General features: G+C 37.3%; 1 protein-coding gene across 2 annotated transcripts in view; it reads right to left on the bottom strand.

Annotated features, from left to right (window-relative positions):
- arrb1 (arrestin, beta 1) overlaps positions 1-19110 on the bottom strand; it is a 297593-nt gene that overhangs the window by 66609 nt on the left and 211874 nt on the right. For both annotated transcript variants that reach the window (XM_039745638.1, XM_039745637.1), the window contains exon 5: positions 18384-18426. In XM_039745638.1, the coding sequence (XP_039601572.1) occupies positions 18384-18426 (43 nt within the window). The remainder of the gene's footprint in view (positions 1-18383; positions 18427-19110) is intronic.

Below are 19110 nucleotides of genomic sequence, written 5' to 3' on the forward strand. Positions count from 1 at the left end.
AATTAGTGCTGGTCAAAGCCCATTTGGATCCTTGGATGGATAGATATTGCCCATCATTGTCTATAGCAGGTAGTTGGTATTATTAGACTTTAATGACCTGTGTGGGGTCTTCATTGGTGCCTGCAGTGCATAACCCTTCAATAGCATAAACAATACCCTTTTGTGTATATACTGCACTTTTATGATGACTGGCAGGGATGTTTCCCCTTCAGTGTCAGGAGCATGTGGCCGTTAACTTTCAGATGGGCAGCCTCCTAACCCAAACCCAAACTGATTGACTGACTCAGGGTATAGTGCTATAAACCATACATCATGTACAGTATGTGCATGAACACACAAAGTAGGTTAAATTAACAATAAAGCAAATTTCAGTCTGATTAACAACTTAATAAATATTCATAATAATTCATGACATCTGCTTCAAAATAGTGAAATGTACATGTTCATTCAGTCTTTAAATTGCATCACAAGGCAGAACATAAAGTTTCAGCTGCATATGAGCAGATGAGCAAAGATTACCTTAAAGAATAGGTACCAGGCAGAAAGAAAATTTCACATACTAAAAAAAACTAATATTTTTCTAGAAATCACATTCAGTAAATTAACTTCATTCTTCTTATTTTAAATAAAACAGGATACACATTTCCCAGCATATTATTCTGTAGAGAATGATAAGGCATCATACTGTACACCAATGTGTTGTATTTTGGTACAACAGATTCTAACTAAACAATTAAAGCTCCTCATGTATTGCTCCAAATGGTGTTCTAAGATGGTTAGAGATTATTGTACATCCAAAACAAAATAAGTGAAGGATTTTATTCCTGTAATGCCTTTGCAAAAGTAGTAAATCTTTCTGAACAAAATGGTTACATTTTCAAATGCTACTTTAATGTCTTCATTAATGCTGAATGGTATGGTCTGTCCAGCACATAATGAAGAAAGGTTAGTGAAGTCAGAAAGGTTTCTCTTTAAAGTCAAACTTGCATGTATTATAATTTATTCAGTGTTCTCACTGGAGCTCCTACTATCCTTCTTGATTTCCTTTCCCAATTCATTCGCTAATTTGTTAATTTTTCCCCCCTTTTTTCTTAAGAAGACAGCCAAATGGGACTGGTCTCCAATTACTTTTAATTTCTCAGATGTGCTGCTGATGATGGCAGCAACCTCAGACTCTATATATATAATTCACTAAGGGCAGGCAAGACAGCGAGCGCAAGCAAGACAGAGAGCCCCGTCCGCCAACTCTAAGAACATGGGATACGCATGATAGAGCCCCACCCGCCAACTGTAACCCTCCTCCTGCGTCCACCGTCACTCTTGAGGCATGTCTACTGCCTGCTCATGTGCCCGCACGCAACAACTCACCAAACACAGCCTCAGTTGCTTCCATCTGTGCTACAGTCCACATGAGAGAGATACACACAGACGCACGAGAGAGAGAGAGACACACACACACACACACACAGGCGCGCGAGAGAGAGACACACACACAGGCGAGCAAAAGAGAGAGACACACACCTACAAAAAAACAACTCAATGCTGGGTAATCTTATTGGACACTATTTTTTATATCGGGGATGGCCAACTCCAATCCTTTAGAGCTGCAGTTGCTTTAAGTTTTTGTTCCAACTCAGTTGCTCAATTAGAAGCCAATCCTAACCAATAACAGATCTAATTTGATTTCATGGCTTGTTAGTGTTTTAACTCTGCCATGTCAGTACGTTCTTAAATCATAGACATTTTTTCCTTTCTAATGATACAAATATCTTCCAAGTGATTTGAAGCCTAAAATAGATGAGTAATGTTCAGTTCTTCACTTTTTCTTCAGTTTTTATCTCAGTACTTAATTAAACCAAATAGCGAATGAGGAATACACATGGGTGAAAATGGAGACGAGCTACATGTAGAACTGCTGGCTCCTTTGTCATTTGCATCTTATTGCTAATAAGGAGCAGTGTAAATAAAGAATACAGCTTTTAAAGACTAAAATAAGCAATTAAGAGTTCAAAATCTTAACAACAGAGACAACTAAAATGTAGCCGAAAAATTTCACTTGAAACATAAGTGCTTCATCAGCAAAGAATTATTTGTTATGAAGCAATTTGATTGGGACAAAAATATGAAGCCAATGCAGCCTTCCAAGACCAATATTGCTCATCCCCGATTTAATGAGTCGGAGTATTAAATGAAGTTAATTAGTAGTAAAAACTAGTCACTTATTTAGAAAATAGTTAGATTGAAAACCTGTAGCCACTGTGGCTCTTCAGAATAGGATTTGGCCACATCTGTTTTGTAAATTTAAATTTTATAATTTCATAACAAGCAGGCAAGAAAAGTGGCAAACCTGATGCTTTTTCTAGGAAATTTGAAACAGAAAAGGTCTCCAGTGAACCAGAAAATATTGTTGTAGCTAAAAAAACGGTATGTGCTCCTTTTTGTAAATTATAGCCATGCTTTCTAATTATTTTTTTTTATTGCCAGGCATCAGATAGGCTTTATGTGTCCAAAGAATTTAGGGATGATAGGTGCATGCTACCAAGATGTTTATTCACCCATGAAACATTTATAAGACAACTAGCGTGTAAGCCCGTGCTGTAAAAAGCCCGGAGTCCTAGAAACTATTGAAATTGTCAGAAAAAAAATTGAAATGTAGAGATGTCAGGTAATTAAATGGAATTACTCTGGGCATCTCTGTCCTAGGAGGTTTCGTTTTGCTGATGTGCTCACCTCGCTTGTGTATTAGTGGCTAAGCGAATGTCTCTTTCTTCTGAGGTTTTGTTTTTCCGACGTGCTTGTCTTGCTTGTGTATTAGCAACTAAGCGGGTTTCTCTCGTTTGTCTGTGGTTTTACTTTGGCGACAGAGTCGCTTTCTTTGAGCTTCATTCTGTAGCCTCGTACTTCCGTGCTGCCTCTTACTTCTGGGCCAGACAGACACACACACTTCAACGTGTAGACGTTTATATATAAGATACATTCTGTGTTGTGATGCATGTTGCAGCCACTGATTTACCTATTGGGCTAGTACAACCAATCCAATTCTCAAGCAAGCCATGAGAAGCCATTACAATCACTTTATAACAGCTATGCAAATGTTCCAGACATGCATTATGCAACATATTTTTGAAATCTTCACACTTCATGATTTCCCTGAATATATCACTTGATAAAGAACCTCAATTTGTATCTCACTTTTGGATATTTGTCTGTGCCAAGATGATTTGTCAAATACTCTGGACTTCTGTGTCCCGTCCTCAGTCTGACGGAGAGACCTAAAGGGTAACCCAATAGCTGGAGAAATACCCACATTGATAATTCTTTACAGTCACACTGGAAGTCTTGGTTGCCCTTGATGGGATTTGTCACAAATGTTTTATTTGATTCAACAAATAAAATATAGCTTTTTGAGTGTTGTTATGGATTTAAACCACATTTGCTGGATCTGTCTTCAGTACCTATTGTCACTGCTTAAGAAAAATGTTTATGTCATGAACTAGGGGTTTCTCCAGATGCTATCACAAAATTAAGGCCTCCAAAGTAGCTGGGGAAAAGGCCCTCAAAATTGGTAACTGCCCAATACTTCAAGGTCCAAAATACTTTTGGAAAAAGCCCCACAAGAGTAAGGGTACATCAAACATTGGCTTGTGTAGCAAAGAGGGCAAAGAAAAAATCTTCATAAAATAAATAAATTTATTATGCAAATATTTTCTGCATCAAAAAAAGCTCTAAGGAGCACAAAAGACGCAAAGGGTGTTGCCTTCAGATATTGGCAATTCAGTGGCAAACAAGTCCCGAGTACACAATTCCAAACAAAAAACAGCAAATAGGTAAAAATCGAGTAAACATCAAAATCACAGAAGTAATCAAGAGTGAACTCACCAACACCCAGTGTATACAGTGCACCGCAAGGAACAGTGTGTTCTCTCATTCTTTATACAGCTGAGGGAAGTTCCGTGATATTTATGGACAGGTGGCCCCACCTCTTGGGAACCACCTATAAAATACAGGAAACGTAGTCCATAATATATTGGACACTGCAGAATTCTGAAGTGTATTGGTTCTGTAAGTTATTCAATATCTTTATAAAGTCATTTCAAATTCCATTTATTAGTCCATGCCTTTAGACTAACACCAGTTCATTCCAGTCAATATATGATGACTAAAATTACACCTCCTCCATAATATGTTGATGGAAAGTGAGAAATATGAGGTCAGGAGAATTCTTATAGATGTGGTCCCATAATATTACTTTGTTCACTGGAAGGGGTATGGCTCTTAAGACCATTCCTTTTTCTGGAGTAACCTGATTCCTGCCCCTGACTTAGTCTGTTAGTTTCATGTTCAAATCACTTTGTGGAGAAATTTCTGTTTTTAACAAACAAATAAAAATTTCTATAGGTATATTTTTCGTGGTTCTCAAATGTAGAATTTAGTTTAGGTTATGTGTTTTGTACATCTTTTTTATTTTACTATTTCTTTGGAAAATGCTGTGGCACCATTTTGTTTTTCTTATGGGTGCCCTAAATTTATGTTACTGTGGCCAGTTGTTAGCAAGTATTTTCCAGAAGTTGCACTAAGTGAGGTAACTGGAGCAACAGCATTTAAATCAGCTCTGCACTATTAAATATTTTCAGAATTCTGAATTAAATCCTTAAATAACCTTGCAAATTCTTATTAGTTTATTGGAGCACACCACCTGCTCACTACAGACTGCACCATTACCAGAGCTTATCTAAAACTGGGCTCATAATATTGTGGTATGAACAAAAAATATTATCCTTAGAAAGCTACCATGTCTGTTCTTGCTTCTCCTAACTTTCCTTTGTCTTTTACTCTTCAGACCATTGCATCTGAAAACAGTCTCAATGCAGTGTACAGTCAGGTTGTTACTGGTGCTGGGTATTTTTTTTTCAGAAACTCAGTCTGAAACTAATGAAATATGAAAATAGGTATGCTGCCATGGACAAGGAAGCCCTGGCTGTTAAAAAGACCTTTTCACAACTAATGTACTATTGTACAATGGATGGCCACAGATACACAGTCTAATCCATGGGTACCAAGATGGCTTTTGAAGCTCTAGTCTATAAATTCAAGGTAATATAGATGTTTTTTGCCGTGTCCATAACCTCATAGTTGATGGGGAGTAGAAGGTAGCCATGTCATGTAAGTGAACATAATGAATGCCTAACAGAAACCAATTTAATCGAGGAACCATGGTAACTGACACGACAATTTCACTGTATACATTAACAGTTTCCATTCTGTTCCCATTCCCAGAATAGAGGAAGAACCACCTGAACATGAATGACATAATCTCTCGTCCTTTCAAACTCCTCTTTTGCTCCATATATCATGAAAAAGATGACAAGAGGAAGTACTTTTCACTTGACCAGCAGAAACATTGATGGCCACACCTTGCATTCACATTTCAATTTAGTCATTATTCCTATGTTGAAACACCAAATTATCTTGTTAACCATGCTTCTTTTTATTATTTAGTATATATTATATGTATGGATATACTGTATGTAGATTTCCTTATTGTGCCTACATATTAATAGGTCAGTGTTTACCAACTTCTTCCACAGGTGCCATTGAAAAAAAAAACTAAATCATTTTAGCATTCTATTGCAGTAAATATAAAGGGTATACGTGCTTACATGTAAATGTGAAATAGTGAAGAGTGAAGAGTTTTTCTCAGCAATTTATCACAGTAGTCCTGCACTGCCTATGCAGATTTCGATTTTTTCTCTAAATTCTTAGTCAAAATCACTTAAGCTGAGTTTAAGAGAATGATTTTCTATATTTGGCAGATTCCGTTTGTTCTCAATTTGTAGTTATTCAAACAAATAAAATAATGGGGATGTTTATTAAGAAAATTAGTCAGAACGGTATTAAGTATAAACAATACATCAAAATATTATTTCTCAACTATATTTTGATCACATGCACACAATAACACAGATCTCTTTCTTTGACAAAGAACCATTATTTTAGGTTCCTGATTAATTGTGGGGTTCAATTAACCAAAGGAATTTGCCTCTGATTAAATAGCTGTTATATAAAAAGGGATGTACTAATAAAACTGATTGAAAAGCTCTCTTTAGAAGTGCATAGAAGTGCATCCACTAAAATTTTTAAAATTAAACATATCTTTTTAAATGTATATTACAAATCTTATCACATTACTACTAGTTGAATTTTGCATAGCCAGAAGGTAATGAAAAAAGAGAACATAGCATGAGAAAAAGTACGGAATAGTTTCAGACAAATCTATTACCTTCTTAGAATGTTATTAATAACACTGAAAAGATTTAGTGTTTCCATCGGTGGATGTAGTTTAACATCAGGCAGACAATTCACTTCTTGTTGTGAACTGGGAAATGCAACGCTGCCTCCACCTTGAACAGATCATTATTTACAATTGTTTCTGTTTACATGAGCTATTCCATTCACTATAGTCTTTAATTAAGAGACAACATGAGTGGAGGAGATATATTATCTTCAAATATTTGTAAAAGAAAATTTTAATTTAATTTAAATTAAAGTATCAAAATTGTAAATCACAAAAGTAAATAGAAAATCATTAATGGAAAACCAAAATACAATGTAAGAACGAAAAAAGCAAATAAACAAAACACAAGACTAAGTCTACTAAACCAAATAGCAAAAACCAGAAACAAGGGCAAATTCTCGATTCATCAAATGTTTATAAAAATTCAAAAGAAGAAGTTAAAGGAAAAGGAGGGCTCCAAATCAATATTCTTAAGTGTCAGTAAAATAAATTAGACAGATGTCGTGGTGCTTTTGGATTTATCCTGTAGATACAACTTAGTTCATTCCATAAGGACTATAAATTGCAATAATAATCATTGGCAATTGACTGACTTTTCTCATTTCCAAGGTTTGCCTGGGATACTAGTAGTACTTACAGTATTATGGAGTCTTACTGTCTTATTGAGTGCAGTGTAGATTAACAACGGCAGACACCTTTCTGGGTCTTCTTCTGCAAGTAGTATGGTGAATAATATAGACAGTAGCAATTACAGTTTGGAAAGTTTCATAAATATTATTAAATATTGTGCAAAATAATTGTTAACAGTAATTCTTTACTTTTATATAACACTTTTCTCAGTAATCGTTGTCCACACAGGGAGGACCAGGATGCAAGCCCATGATCTCCCTACTGCGAGGCAGCAGCACAACAATTACAATGCCACCTGCATGGATTAGATGTCTCTCAAATTAATTTGTAATGGAAATGAAAGAAATGGATAAAAAAAGCTCCAAACAAGCACAAAAACACAGAGATACAGTGCAGCAACTAGTGACCTACATCTGTGAGCTCTGATCCAATGTTTTTGTTGGATATAGTTCAACAATTTATTATTGGACAGACATTGTTAGTTTCCATTTATGTTAAACATTTTCTTTTTGGTTTCCTGTGTATTATAACAAATCTGTGTCTTTATGTGTACTAATTCTGTATTTAGTAATTTGTAAAACCTAAACTTGCATTTTACCTGAGTACTTGTCACAGCGCTCTGTTCCTGCACTTAGTGAAGACTGCTAAATAAAAATGAATTGAATTAAATTGTAAGCAGACAGATGGCAGGGTCTACTTATCCAGTAATAAAAGAAGGTGTATTAATATCACTGTAAGAGATTGCCCTCTGAATATTAAACTACTCACTCTTGGACTTTGTCCATACTATTTACTGTGTGAGTTTCAACAAATCATAGTTACAGTTGTATATGTACTGCCACAAGCTGATGTGGGAGCAACAGCTGAAGTAATGTATAAAGCTATCCAAAAACTGGAAAGAAAATCATGCATCACATAAGATTTCAAATTATGTAAACTGGAAACAATACCGCCACAAAATCAATGCATGAATATTAATACTGGAAGGATCAACATACTGGTGTTATTAAAAATCTTTGGTGTTTACTTGTCCTGACTGCATTAAACCATTTTGTTATTCATTTATTACTTAAACACTAGAATAAACTGAAACAAGAAAAATATGTCATACATAAAAAAACACAACTAGTGCAATTAAAGTGTAGCAGACCTACTGGAGTGCCTGCTCTGCACTAATTATCATGTACTGCCAACCTCATGGACACTGAAGTGAGGCCACGTATCCTGTCTGTAAACACTGCATATGAAATTATGTGGCAGTCATTAAGAAGAAAACTGTCAAAGTGTACCCAGGAAGGCATAGATCACCAAAGATATAAAGCACTCATTTCAGAAAAAGAACATAAGGGTTTGGAAAATAAGGAACAAAAGGAAAAGGAAAAAAAGACTATTTTTTTACACTGATGATAATCAAATAATTTAAACAAGGTAAAATTCAAGTAATAGTTTAAAGCTAACAATACAAAACATGTCTGTAAAGGTCTGAAAACTATAACGGAATTTGTTTCTTAAAATGGTGTGACCTTCCCAATAGAAAAGGGCCACATGATTTGAAACCAATGACTTAAATATCCAAAATGCACAAGTAGGATAAGTGCTTTCTGTAAACGCCAGATGTATTACTAGGTTGGCAGTCAGCACAATTGAAGTAGAGGAATCTTTGCTACATGTCCTAACCAAAAGGGCAATGGGGCCAGCTTGCATATAAGGATGGCTCTTGAAGTCCTACTTAAAGCAGCTCTCATCAGTTTTCTATTTGCTTTGTAACTGGTCCCTTAGCTGTGGAATCAGTGAATCGTTACCCCAGTTCCTAAGGTTTCTAGGCCAAACATTCTGAATACTATAGACTGGCAAAATTTACTTCTACAAGTATTCCAATTAAATACTTTTAGCATCAGATAAAAAAAATAATTTAATAAAACAGATATCCCTTTCGGGCGGCACGGTGGCGCAGTGGTAGCGCTGCTGCCTCGCAGTTAGGAGATCCGGGTTCGCTTCCCGGGTCCTCCCTGCGTGGAGTTTGCATGTTCTCCCGTGTCTGCGTGGGTTTCCTCCGGGCACTCCGGTTTCCTCCCACAATCCAAAGACATGCAGGTTAGGTGGATTGGCGGTTCTAAATTGGCCCTAGTGTGTGCATGGTGTGTGGGTGTGTTTGTGTGCGCCCTGCGGTGGGTTGGCACCCTGCCCAGGATTGGTTCCTGCCTTGTGCCCTGTGTTGGCTGGGTTTGGCTCCAGCAGACCCCCGTGACCCTGTATTTGGATTCAGCGGGTTAGAAAATGGATGGATGGATGGCTGGATATCCCTTTCAAGATAATGACCAGTTTCCTTACTATGTAAAAAGAAGTGTAAAAAACACTGCTGAGGAAATTCAATTTATGTTCACAAGAAAGTATTCAGGAAGTGGTTTATTTAGTAATGTTTTAGTACAAAAACACATGTCTTTCTGTCATTGCTTTCAGTTTAATTGTCTAATTTAAAATTGTGAGAAATCAAGGTTTAGCCTCCTTAGCATTATGTTTACCCCCAGAAAAGTGAGCTAAAATCATTAAATGTTTTTCAACTTGAAAAATGTTATCACGTGTTGCAGAAACATATACCAAAATGGAAACATAAATACAGTAGGAAACATGTCTAGTGTCCACTGTTGCACTGACGAAGATTTAGTACACATACTTAATGACATGTTTTGAAACAGTCTTCAATGCACAGCACATTGTTGCAATCAGGATAGTAGAAGCGTGTTTCTTTTCCCACTTTTGTTACAAATTTTTTTCTGTTTCTTGCGAATCTCAGTGTCTGATACGCTCGATTGACATGCCCATTGTGTTATTGTAGGTTACCGCAACGCAAGGCTTAGTGAATTCCATATTTCACCCGACACAAATGTTGACAGTTGCTGCATTGCGAGTAGTGCTTATTGAACTAACGTGTTTCTTGTCCTTGAACTTGATTACAATCATTTTGCCTTTTTTGCCACACAGGTACGATTACACCATCCTTGTCAACATCTGATGACCAATTGACATCATCAACACAATCACTCAGTTTGAGCAATGGTTCAGTTTTGGTTTGTTGTAAAACCTGGCTTTACAGTTTTTCATTTACCGTTGTGTTTTTGGTTGAAGGCTCTGCTCCACGCATGAACATTGATGAGTGGCCATAAGATTACCATAAAGTTGCAGAAAATACAGAGATATTCATGATTTTTTGCAGCATGGTATTATTTTGTCCACTAGATGACAGGAGAATACTGTCCCGAGAATTAATTGGGCTTAACTCTGTAAAGAGGATCATTATACATCACCCTGAGTTTAACAAAGAATTCTGAACCTGAATCTCACTCTGAGTTAAAGTCAAGGAGGTTAAAAAAAGCTTCAGCAGAGTACGAAACATTAAGCCAAACCTATTGGAGCTGATGTGGATGATGTGATAAGTGTCAGAGGGTGATGTTAAAGAAACTGAAAATCATTTCAGCTCATGATAGACACCAATTCCATGCAAAATGTATATTTCTCTAAATCAGGGAGTATTTGCTTTAAAGACCTACACAAACAGCTCCAGACTTTCCTGTTTTCTCAGTGCCACACAGATTTTAAATAAGAAGTATTGGAAGTAATACATTTTTAGGGGTATAGAGTATTTCACATGTATTTTCGTACTGTCTGGGTAAAGCCCTACTTTCAAAACATTAGTTAGTTTACAAAGTATTCTTTTCAAATGATTTGCTTTATTGCTGTCTGTTTTTGATACATCTGAGGCAAAATGTATAATTTCTTATGTATACACAACTAAATAAAAACCTTAAATGTTAATCCACCCACGGATTGCCTACAAACTGAGATGCAGACATCACTACTGGATAACCTTAAATGTTAGGTTAAATTGATCAAATGCTTGAATATAAATCAAAGTACATTGTGCTCATGTGATTCAGACTTAAAACAATGTAATTAGCAAACCAACTGCTGACATCAGAGGTTTGATCTCCATAAGGGGATGCAAAAGTGTGCACACCTGATGAGCCCCAATAACGGTGAAACTTGTTTTGTTTTATTTGACAGATACTGAATCACATATCTATAATCTCTTTCTCGCAACTGAGAGGACGTGGTGGATGTTTGCCAACTGGTTGACCAACCACAGGTGTTATCTGATGGGTGACCACCTAATAATTTAGCGATTCAGACTTAAAAAGAATTTAATAGTGAAACTGTATCTAGAATATGCATACCGATCTTGTAAACACACTATAAAAGAACACTTTATATAAATGCTATACTATACTCTCTGTCTATATATATTTTATATATATACTGTATATATATATTATTGTAAATCAGCCCTGACACAGACAGACACGCAGACTCACAGGTTCCAAGCACACGCATTTTATTTGCTTTTCTTCTATAATACTGCACACAGTACCCGAATTAGCCACAATTACTGTTCAGTCATTTCTTTTTCTTCTTGTTCTGCTGCATTCCAGGGCTCCACTACTCACCATGTGCCCCTTGGCAGCTGCCATGGGCGCCAGCAGGGTTGAGCTCCAATCCCGTGGCACATATACAAACCAGGGGAGTTGCCCTCTCGTGTCCTGGAGGAGATATCCCAGCTGGGCAAAGGCTCCAGCTGTCCATCACAATATATAAAACAAATTATATTCCAGGACATTTCCTACTCTGATAGGCTCAAAGAACTGAACTATTTTACTCTTGAACAGAGAAAGTTGAGTGAGGAATTGTGATGGTCTGATCAATTGGCCATCAAACTAAACTGGCCGATTTTCACTACAAAAGAATAGACTGGTGATCAGTAAATTGTCTGATCACAAAAAATATTTTTTCAGCATCTGCTTTTTTAAGCTTTACATTATTTTAGTTGTAGTGCTCCTTTACGTGAGGTATTGTGGTAGTTGATCTAGCAAACGTCTTTTTTTGTTGCAATGAAATTCCTGTGAAGACAGCAGTAAGACAAACTTTACCAGAGAGAGAGAAAAGATTAGAATATTAGCATTGCATTAAAGAAAGTAGAATAATAACTAAGAAATAGAAATCAATGAGATGTTAGACAAGCTACAATTCAATTTGTTCTTGAATTAAAATGTACTAGCCAACCCGCGGCGTAGCATACGCCGCATAATTATCAACATGAACAATCAACGTGGTTCACAGCTGCATGTAGACTGTAGCACAGACCAAAGCGAGTGAGGATGTGTTTGATGATGTGTTGGGGGCAGGCACATGAGCAAGCAGTGTGCATGCCTGAAGAGCGATGGAGGACACAAGAGGAGGTTTACAGTTGGCGGGTGGGGCTCTGTCGTGCTTATCCCATGATGCGAGAGGAGGCTTAGAGTTGGCGGGCGGGGCTCTGTCGAGCATATCCCATGGTCTTAGAGTTGACGGGCGGTGCTCTGTGAGTTGGCAGGCATGTCTCTCTGTCTTGCTTGCACTCACTGTCTTGCATGCCATTAGTGAATTACATATACAGATACTGCTTGTCTGAGTTTGCATGGTGAGTGAGCATTTCTTAAGTACAGCTGCTCACAATTTAAATTAGAAAAACAAGAGATAAAGAAGTACAGTGGAACCTCGGTATACTTCCTTAATCCGTTCCAGACCCTTTGACTTATACCAAACAGGACGTATACCAAACAAATTTTTCCCATAAGAAATAATGTGAAAATGATTAATCCGTTCCCATGAAAAAAAAAATCCTATTGCTATTGGCATATTATACATTGATGGGGTTGTATAAAATAATTTAAACACTGCTTAATACTAAAATACATAAATACAAAAGCAATTAGATGAAATAAATGAAAGTTTTACCTAACTTTACTTTTTAATAATATCTTTGTTTTTCACAATCATAGATACCGTCGTTCTCGGCAAACGGTATGCAACAGCCATGTCCCGGATACGCATGCCACCTTCATACTTTTCAACAATCAATTCAAATTTACATGAAAAAAACACAAAATCACATTGTGATGATGCAGGTTTGCTGTATGCTCCCATCTGCTGCCGGGGAGCCCTTGAATCCTACACCGTCGGTAATGTGCCTCGCTGCTAACCTCATCGGTAACAACAAAGCAAGGGGATGGTGAAAAAGTGCACAGTGCTTTTATTAAAACAATTAACAAAACAAGGTGTTCAAATTAAAGTGCAGTCTCCAAAGTTCCAATAAATAATCCATAAAATCAGAAGTGAAACGTGGAGGTTAAAAACAATAGAAAAAAGTCTTCTTAAAAACGACAAAGTTAAAATAGAGCAGGAAGCATTCTTTAAAACAAAAACAAGAAGAAGCCCGGTGCCTGCTTCCCAACTGGGGAGTTGCCCTACTTGCAGCTGACCTTCGCTCTGCCTGCTTCAGCCACTTCATCCATGCGCACTCTCGCTCACTCTCTCTCTCTTTCTCCGTTCTTTCTTTTTACTCCCCTTCAAGCCAACTCGCGCTTCTGTTTATCAAGATAAGCAGCCCTCTCTCTCTCACTCACTCACTCAACCTCCCGTCTTTTTTTCTTTTTACTCCCCTTCTAGCTGACTCGCGCTTCTGTTTATCAAGATAAGCAGCCCCAGGAACAATCATGAATGCGGACGGTCCCTCACAAGTGCACTTTGGTGAGAAACGCCCACATCGCTAATCGCCCTGACAACCTTCAGCCACATAACCACCACGCCCCTTCACCAAGCTGTGAGCGCAGTGATTATTTATTTTAAAGCTGGACTTTGACAGGAGCTGTGGACCCGCTATATCACACATGTGAAAGTTCACAGAGAGTTATAGCGTGGGTTGTTCACTGAATGCTAGCAACTGGCGCACTAACGCTCGTGGGCAGTCGTGGCTTTGTCTCGAGAGAGGTAAACAAGGTTAGCACGCGAGTCGTATTCCAAACAAAGGTCGTATACCAAGCAAAATGTTTTGTGTCCAAACAGGACGTATACCAAGTTGGACTTATTCCAAAGCAGACATATACCAAGGTACCACTGTATTTGACACTGCTGCACAGTAAACAATAGTAAATAATATCCAGCAGCCATACTAGATGCACTTCGGAAGAGGTCATCCACTTGAAGCTAAGCGTGTTCGGGCTCAGCCAGTAATTGGATGGGAGACCATTTAGGAAAAAACTTGGGTTGCTGCTGGAAGAGGTGCTGGCAAGACCAGTAATAGTGGCTTATCCTGCGGTCAGAATTTGGATCCCAATGCCCCAATACAGAGATGGGGACACTGTGCTGTAAACATGGTGCTGTACTTCAGATGAGATGTAAAACCGAGATCCTGACTCTCTGTGGTCATTAAAGATCCCTAGGCATCCTCCCTAAAGAACAGGGTGTATCCCAATGTCCAGGCTAAATTGCCCTCTATGGACTAGTCGTTCTGGCCCCCAAACCATTCCCACTCTTTAACTGGCTAGTTATCTCCCTCATCACTTTACCACTTAATAGCTAATGTGAGGTGAGTGTTCTGGCACAAAAATGCCTGCGTTGCGTCATCCAAGTGGATGCTACACATTAATGGTGGTAGAAGTGGCTCCCCACTGATTAAAGTGCTTTGAGTAGTGAGAAAAGTGCTATATAAATGTAAACAATTATTATTATTAGTTTAATAGCATATTTTGTCTATTTTACCTGTAAATGTTTCAATCAAGAGTTAGAAATGTCTATTTGGGACACTGAAGAAAAAGAAAAAACACACCTGTATAAATATAGTAAATATTCAAACTGTAAAAAAGCAGTAGTGCAATTAATGATTAAAATGACTAAAACCTATGCCTGTATGTATATTTACTCTTATGTAGTGTTTAATTGCCAATATCAATTAATTGAATCAATGAGTGAGAATATATGTATGTTTTTGTTTGACAAATTGGGAAAATTACTTTTTTTAATTAAGTTTTGTTTAAGATAAGTACATCTATACTAATAAAAGGCAAAGCCCTCACTGACTGACTCACTGACTAACTGACTGACTCACTGACTGACTGACTGACTCATCACTAATTCTCCAAATTCCCGTGTAGGTAGAAGGCTGAAATTTGGCAGGCTCATTCCTTACAGCTTACTTACAAAAGTTAGGCAGGTTTAATTTCGAAATTCAATACGTAACGGTCATAACTGGAACCTACTTACGTACATACTGTATATATGGCCATAGTCTGCAGCTCGGTTGCCGTGTGAGGCGGAGTTGCGTCCCTCATTGTCACGCCTCCCACATAATTGAATGCCTGCCCATATAAGCCTATCCGTCAGCAGCTATCCAATAGACACGCTGCCGCAAAATATTCGCGGGTGAAGGACTGTGCTTATGCAAACGAAGAGGAGATGGTCAGGGATAGACTAGTGTTTGAAAGTGCGAGAGAAACTTTTAAGTGCCAGGTCGTAGCTAACATTAAATAAAGCCGTGGACATCGCAAGATCGCACGACATAGCACAAGCACAGCTGAGACCCTTCGGTGCATGTACTCCGAGCGGGTCACGTGAAATGACTTTGCAGACCTGGGAAAGGTAAACCCGTGCATGCAGTGTGTGATGACTCAGATAAAGAGGAAGACGAGCTGCTTATTGATGCAGTAGGAAACGAACAACCCTCTGACGCTGAACACTGAAGCCTTTGTACACATATCAATAGGAAAACAAGGTGTAAAGCTTAAGTTTAAATTACGTTCATAGACACCCTGTCGCTAAATATTCGCAGACAAATCCACAACTTAATAACGGGAATGCCTATTAAACATCTTAGATTCAAGAGTACCGATTTGGGTAGTGATCACTCCGATGAATGAAACCTGTTCAAAAAACACATTACACAATTGAGAAGGCAGCAAAAGAATATGAAGCGAGTGGCACATACAAGCTTATTCATATGTGCAGCTACTGCGGAAACAAAGCATGTTGCAAACCTAAAGTTTAAATTAAGTTCATAGACTGGCTGCCGCTGGCATTTGTAATGCCTACAACGAATATGATATTCGCGAGATACAAGTTTAATGAGAAGATGCAGGATATAAACGAGACTTCTGATCACTTCGTAACAGAGTTAAAATTGCTGTAACGGAGTTAAAATTGCTGGTGAAGGACTGTGCTTATGCAAATGAATAGGAAAGCAGGGTGTAAAGCTTAACTTTAAATTAGGTTCATAGACACGCTGCCGCTGGCGTTTGTCATGCTTAAGACGAATACGACATTCGCAAGATACAAGTTTAATGAGAGGACGCGGGGTATAAACGACACTTTTCATCACTTTGTAATGAAGTTAAAATTGCTGGTAAAGGACTGTGCTTATGCAAATGAAGATGAGATGGTCAGGGATAGAATAGTGTTTGGCACAAACTCAGCAAAAGTGCGAGAGAAACTTTTAAGTGCCGGGTCTGAGCTAACATTAAATAAAGCTGTGGACATCGCGAGATTGCACAAGATAGCACAAGCACTGCGGAGAAGCTTCGATGCATCTACTCCGAGCAGCTCACATGAGCTGACTTTGCAGGACTGAGAAAGGTAAACCCGTGCATGCAGTGTATAATGTCTCAGATAAAGAGGAAGCCAAGCTATTTATTGATGCAGTAAGAAAGGAACAACCCTCTGAATCTGAACAAGCCTTTGTAGACATATCAATAGGAAAGCAAGGTGTAAAGCTTAAGTTTAAATTAAGTTCATAGACAGGCTACGGCTAAATACTCGCAGGCAAATCCACAACTTAATACCGGGAATGCCTGTTAAACACTTCAATGAATGAAACCTGTTATCTTTACAACAGTTGACAAACACAGAATATAACTTGAACACAACACATCCTCTAAATACGAACCTGATTGAAAGAAATAATGATAATCAAATCCTTGATGACAGCAACACTCATAACAGTGACAAAATAATTACACTGACAATCATGTTACATTATTTTTAAAATGTCTCCTTTTCTTTTTCATAACTTCTTTAACACACTACTTCTCCGCTGCGAAGCGCGGGTATTTTGCTAGTTAAAGAATAAATGAAACAATATGAGAGCTTTTAATTATTCAAAGCATTTTTTATGCCATATGTACATTTTATTACATTACATATTACATATTTTATTAGCTAAAAAAGTACTATTTTAAGGGAATATTATTTATTTTAGTATTTATATGGTCACTGAACGATAGGACTACAGAATTTCATTTTGTTAATAAACATTGTGAAGGTAACAGGTAACACACGTTGGCTATAGATTAATTTTAAAAATACACAAGTCTTCTACATGTCTGGTGTCACACATGTGCACATGGGAGTCAGCTAAAGGGCCTGAATGAGAGTAATTCTATGCCATACCAGAAGGTTTCTCTTACTTCTCTGCAGACCAGTTACGGGAAATTACCTGACCAGTTATGCCCCGATGACGTCACTTCTGGTCCTGGGCCCAATGACACCATTTCTGGTCCCGGTACCACAGATGATGTCACTTCCAGTCCCGGACCCAATGATACTACTTCCTGTTCTGGCCTTACTGATGACATCACTTCCTCTGCTCTCCCTTAAAGCCGTCATCTTTGTGATGAGCAGATCAGTTCTGTTCTGGACTCCAACCTGTGTACACTTTTGTACAATTATCCATTTAATTTTGCAGCCAGGAAACAATATACAGGAGGCTGTCCCAAACCTTTTTGTGGCTTTTGTCAAGTTTGGGACACTAGTTAAGCAGGAGCTTAGTGTAAAATGTCAGTATTGGTCCTAATAAAGCTGATCAGAGCACCCCAATAGTGGACCTAATCCGGGTCTACTAGTAATTGTAAACGTTATGTAGCTGTAGACTGCTTTTAATTCTTAGAAAGACTTTACCATGAATGAAAATATGAGTATAAATGTTTAATATATCTCTTATTTTGACAAACAATGTTGACATAGTTAAAAAAAATCATTGAGCACAGAAATATTTAATTTTTCAGGTGAGTTTCTATAGCAGAACTTTATGCTAGTTTTTGAGAAATGTAATTTTTATTCAGGAATGGATAAAAATGAACCATTGATTTTTAAAGGTAAAATGTCACATTGTTAATGAATACAATATATAAGTCATGCCAAACTGAAAGCAAATACTGCTTTATTTAACTGAAGGTATTTCATGCAGCTAACGTACAACAGGTAATTATAAGCAGAGCAACAAAAGCATAGTTTAGTGAGACTGCAGTCATTTCTTTTAATATATTTTGAACAACCTCCTAATTATCACATCTTCTAAGAACTGCTTGAAAGAAAACAAGTAATTCAGATGCAGTGCAATTACTGTGATTTAAAATATGCAGACAAGTGGAGGATTTTAAATGGTGACTTACATTGCAGCTCTTACAGTGAGTTTATAAAAAAATAATAAAACATTTCCTTAAATACAAGGAATCGGCTACAAATTTTCTGTTATGGCAGAAATGCTGCAACATGGTTAGATCAAGAGAGCAAATCGTAGAGTGATCCTACCCACCTTTTTCGTTCCTTTAAGTATTCTGGGTCTACCAAAACCACTCCATCTGTGTAATAAAAGTAATTAGAATTAATGTTATGATATTACAATAATGTGAAATACTTTTATCAGCTAGGAAATGTAAATGAGATAAAATCATTTTAATTAAGTACAACTGCTAGCACACAGTTTAAAAGTAACATTAAATGTAAAGAGGCCATTTATATTTACAGGATTTTCTTTTTTTTTTTTTTTTTATTTATTAATTTTATTACAATCAATACATAGCAATCAAGTTTTTACAAAAAAAGAATTATGTTAAGAACAGATCGATCCCCACCCCTGAGAGAGAGAGCAAGCCAAACGTGTAAAATTTAAGGCTTGTAAAAATACCTAAATCAACAAATTCTCTGTGCTTTATAAACTTATTTCAAAATATTACTGATTAGATCCTGCCATGTTTTGAAAAAGTCTGCACAGATCCTCTAACTGAGTATTTGATTTTTTCCAATTTTAAATAATATAACACATCAGTTTCCCACTGACTTAAAAGAGGAGAGTTTGGGTTCTTCCAGTTTATCAGAATAAGTCTGCGTGCCAACAGTGTAGTGCATGCAATCACAATTTGTTTGTCTTCTCCACTTTAAGACCCTCTGGAAGAACCCCAAACACAGCTGTTAATGGGTTAGGAGGGATTGTGAGTCCAAGACTGTCTGAGAGGTAATTAAAAATTTTTGTCCAGAATAATGTT

This window comes from Polypterus senegalus, chromosome 2 (assembly GCF_016835505.1).
Source record: "Polypterus senegalus isolate Bchr_013 chromosome 2, ASM1683550v1, whole genome shotgun sequence".
Lineage (NCBI taxonomy): Eukaryota > Metazoa > Chordata > Cladistia > Polypteriformes > Polypteridae > Polypterus > Polypterus senegalus.